The sequence below is a fragment of the Garra rufa genome, chromosome 2, assembly GCF_049309525.1.
Source record: "Garra rufa chromosome 2, GarRuf1.0, whole genome shotgun sequence".
Taxonomy (NCBI): domain Eukaryota; kingdom Metazoa; phylum Chordata; class Actinopteri; order Cypriniformes; family Cyprinidae; genus Garra; species Garra rufa.
The window spans coordinates 5,417,499-5,421,552 of record NC_133362.1 but is presented as its reverse complement, the minus strand read 5'-3'; the positions used below and the strand labels follow the sequence as shown (position 1 = coordinate 5,421,552).

Below are 4,054 nucleotides of genomic sequence, written 5' to 3'. Positions count from 1 at the left end.
AGGCAGAATTGGGCCGTGGATCGTGTTGGTAAATGGCAGGAACTGGAGTACGCGAGTCCAGCTTATCCAGCGTTCGCCTGTGGATCTGGATATGTGGTGTCTAGGGATCTGGTGGAGTGGCTAGCCAGCAATTCTCAACATCTCAAAGCTTACCAGGTCCCGTCCCGTACTCTTTTTTTTTTTTTTTTTTTTATCTCCGCAATCCTCATGTCACTTACAGTTAAAAATATGATGTGATTGCCTGTTGAAATTACCCAGCATGCAGCTGTATGATAATACAAAACTTCAATGAACTGAAATCTATGCGCGCCACCATCAGCAGCTCATTGATAAGTGATGATTTCTTTTCCTAGCAGAGCATTGATTTGATGGTGTCTTTTGTTCTCCATGTCTGAGTTTAGTGAAGATGAGATCAATGCTTGCAGATACGGCAGTAACGATTTCATTCGCTCTAAATATCACACATTTGTTCTGGACGTTGAGTCTCTAATCTATTTGTCACTGAACCAAGAGAAATGCGGCTAAATGGCTCATCTGCTGATGATGTATACAGTAGCTTTAGGATGTTTTTTCAGGATATAAATGCTATTTTACAGGGTGAGGATGTGAGCATGGGCATCTGGATGGCTGCCGTCGGACCTCGCAAATATCAGGTGAAAAATAAAATACTTTTTTTTTAGTTGCAACCGACTGTTGTTTTGATTGCTGATTATTTTTTTGAACAGTAAGGTTTTTTATGTTTTTTATTTTTAGTTTCTTCTGCTCAGTAAAATTTTACAATATTTTTGCTATTTAAAATAACTATTTCTATTTGAATATTTTTTTTAAATGTAATTTATTTCTGTGATCAAAGCTGGGTTTTCAGCATCTTTACTCCAGTCTTCAGCGTCACATGATCCTTCAGAAATCATTCAAATATGCTGATTTGCTGCTCAAGAAACATTTCTGATTATTGTTATTATTATCATCAGCATTTAAAACATTTGAGTACATTTTTTAGTATTCTTTGATGAATAGAAAGATTCAAAGACCAGCATTTATATGAAATGAAAAGCTTTTGTAACATTATACACTAAACCATTCATACTTTAAATTGATCAAAAGGTGATGATAAATACATTTATAATGTTACAAAAGATTTCTATTTCAGATAAATGCTGAACTTCTGAACTTTCTGTTCATCAAAGAAGCCTGAACCAATCTACTCAGCTGTTTTTAACATAATAATAAAAAACGTTTTTTTTTTTTAAGCAGCAACAATATTAGAATCATTTCTAAAAGATCATGTGACTGAAGTAATGATGCTAAAAATTCAGCTTTGAAATCACAGAAAAAAATTACATTTTAAAATATATGAAAATACTAAACATCTTTTAAGTCAAAATATTTCAAAATTGTACTGTTTTTGCTTTACTTTGGATCACATGGATGCAACATATATATATATATATATATATATATATATATATATATATATATACACACACACACACACACACACACACACACACACACACACACACACAGTCAATCCCAACATTATTCATACCCCTGGCAAATTCTGACTTAAAGTTACTTTTATTCAACCAGCAAGTTTCTTTGACCGGAAATGTCACAGGTCTTTCCCAAAAGATGATAAAACGGTGGTTTTATTTTATTTCAAAAATGTTTTCTGATCAGTCGTTTTCATTCACGAAAATAACCCTGAAAACCAGGATCAAAATCTTGTTTGATTTTGTTGACATTTTAATAGGAATTTGGGATTTCGAATTTTTTTTATCACCCTGTTTTTTTTTTTTCAAAAAAATAAATAAATAAAAGGTTTTCTGTTTAATTTAGTCGCATTTTTGTTTTTGTTTTCACAGCCAAAATAAATATTATATATTTTCCCTAATTTACAGAAGACACCCACTAAAATGTCATCCAGTGTAACAATCTTGTCAGTCATATTTACAACAAAAATCAATTTATGACATTAAAAAATGAACTACTTTCACCCCAAATAATAATTAGTTCTAATTCTACATTTCTTTTTAAATTTGTCACTATCCTAGGTTTTTCCCAATTTGTCAGCAATAATTTTTTCACTCTGTACACTGTACAAGAGGCATCATTGTGGAAAAAAAATATATATTTCTCAGCTTTTATTTACATTTGAACAAAAAGTGGCATGTCCAAAATTATTCATACCCTTTGCAAACTGTCACAGTCTATGGGAAAATCCAAAGTTCTATACCATTCCAAATAGTCCAAGCTGTTCTAAAACATCCTAATTAGCCTGATTCATTGGGAACAGCTGTTTTAATCAACTCAGCAGAAAAACAGTCATGGCTAAGACAAAGGAGCTCACTGAGGACCTGCGGCTGCGCATTGTGGCTGCTCACAAGTCAGGAAAGTGCTATAAGACCATATCTAAATGTTCTGAAGTTCCAGAGGCTCCAGTGCAAAGTATTATTATTAAAAAACACAAGATGGATTTTTCTGAAAAACAGCGGGCAGATTAACTGTTCAGGACATGAGTTCATGAACAGCTATCACTAAATAAAAAAACACAGCTGTGGATCATTCAGATAACAACACAGTATTAAGATTCAAACATTTTTATCTATTCAGCTGTTATTTTCTCTTGTGGACTATATGTCAACTTCATCTATGTGCAATATCTTCTTCAGGTCAGTACTAAATAAAAAATACCATGCATTTTGTATGATCCCTCTTATTTTGCTAAAATAATTAACATTTTGCCGATTCTGAAAGGGGGATGTAAACTTTTGACCCCAGTTGTAATGTAACGTGTGTTGATCAGGATTCAGGCTGGCTGTGTGAGAAGGAGTGTTACGTGGACATGCTGTCATCGCCGCAACACTCGGCTCAGGAGCTGCGCTCGCTCTGGGACAGAAAGAGAAACTGCGGCGATCCCTGTGGCTGCGCCTGGACCGAACACTGACACCACATCCACGTCCACGTTGAGCATGTTCACAGTGAGACACTCGACTGACGGGTTGGAGATTTCTCCTCTTGTTTTCTTGACATTTTCCCCCACACGTCAATACGAGACACTAATCATGTTTACTTGTCCTTTATAAGCCTGCTCTGTTATTGGTCTCCTTCACACACCGGCTTTGTAGATCCACCTCCAGATGTCAAATAAACACAGGGTTTGAGAATCGCCAGGGCAGCTTTACCTGTTCTTCCTCTTATTAAATGTCTTTGTTGCTTTATCGCTGCGAGTTCTTGAAGTCGCAAAGCACGCACATCCTTTTCACCGCTTTTATCGTAGCTGGAAGCCAAAATTGTTACACTGAAACGTTCATTTATGAACAATAAAACATTACAACAGGATGCAAATGTGTCTGTGTGCTGACAAATCCACATTGCAAGACACTACAGGTGAGTACAGTGTAAAATGTCTCTAAAAGATGTCACCGTACACCAGTTTATTGTTTATAAATGCAAATAATGCATTGATACATTAATGTGCATACATATCTAAAACAAGAATCTGAGCACAGGAAAAACCAGCAAGGTTATTATAGTTTTGCTTTTTAAAATTCATTTTATTTTAATGCAGTTTTCAAATTTGCATTATAATTTAGTTTAGTTTTTATTAGTTTTATTAACAATTCAGGTTTGCAGTCTTTATTATTTTTTCACCACTGGGTGAGAACGTAATGATTACAAAAAAATATATTTTTGATAATTATTTTTTTTACAGGTAGTTTTTCAATAAAAGTTGTTTGTTTCGTTTTGTTTTAGTTCTTCAGTTATTTTGACGGTTTTATTTTATTTCAGTATACGAAAATGTTTTATGATCAGTCATTTTCATTTACGAAAATAACTTTGAAAACCAGTTTCAAAATTCTTGTTTGACTTTGTTGACATTTTAGAGTTAAGTTTGGAATTTTGGATTTAGAATTATATATCATAATTGTTTTCTGTTTAATTTAATTGCATTTTTGTTTTTGTTTTTCAGAGCCAAAATAAATATACATTTTCCCTAATTTACAGAAGGCACCCACTAAAATGTCATCCAGTATAACATTCTTGTTAGTCA

At 33.6% G+C, this 4,054-nt stretch overlaps 1 protein-coding gene across 1 annotated transcript in view; it reads left to right on the top strand.

The window, feature by feature from the left end:
* The window catches only part of LOC141325155 (UDP-GalNAc:beta-1,3-N-acetylgalactosaminyltransferase 2-like), a 13,088-nt gene extending 9,756 nt beyond the window's left edge, over positions 1 to 3,332 (top strand). The window contains exons 5-7 of the mRNA XM_073833653.1: positions 1 to 156; positions 597 to 653; positions 2,807 to 3,332. The exon at positions 1 to 156 is cut by the window's left edge and continues 4 nt beyond it. Of these exons, the coding sequence (XP_073689754.1) occupies positions 1 to 156; positions 597 to 653; positions 2,807 to 2,947 (354 nt within the window). The 3' untranslated portion in view covers positions 2,948 to 3,332. The remainder of the gene's footprint in view (positions 157 to 596; positions 654 to 2,806) is intronic.
* Positions 3,333 to 4,054: the final 722 nt, after the last annotated feature.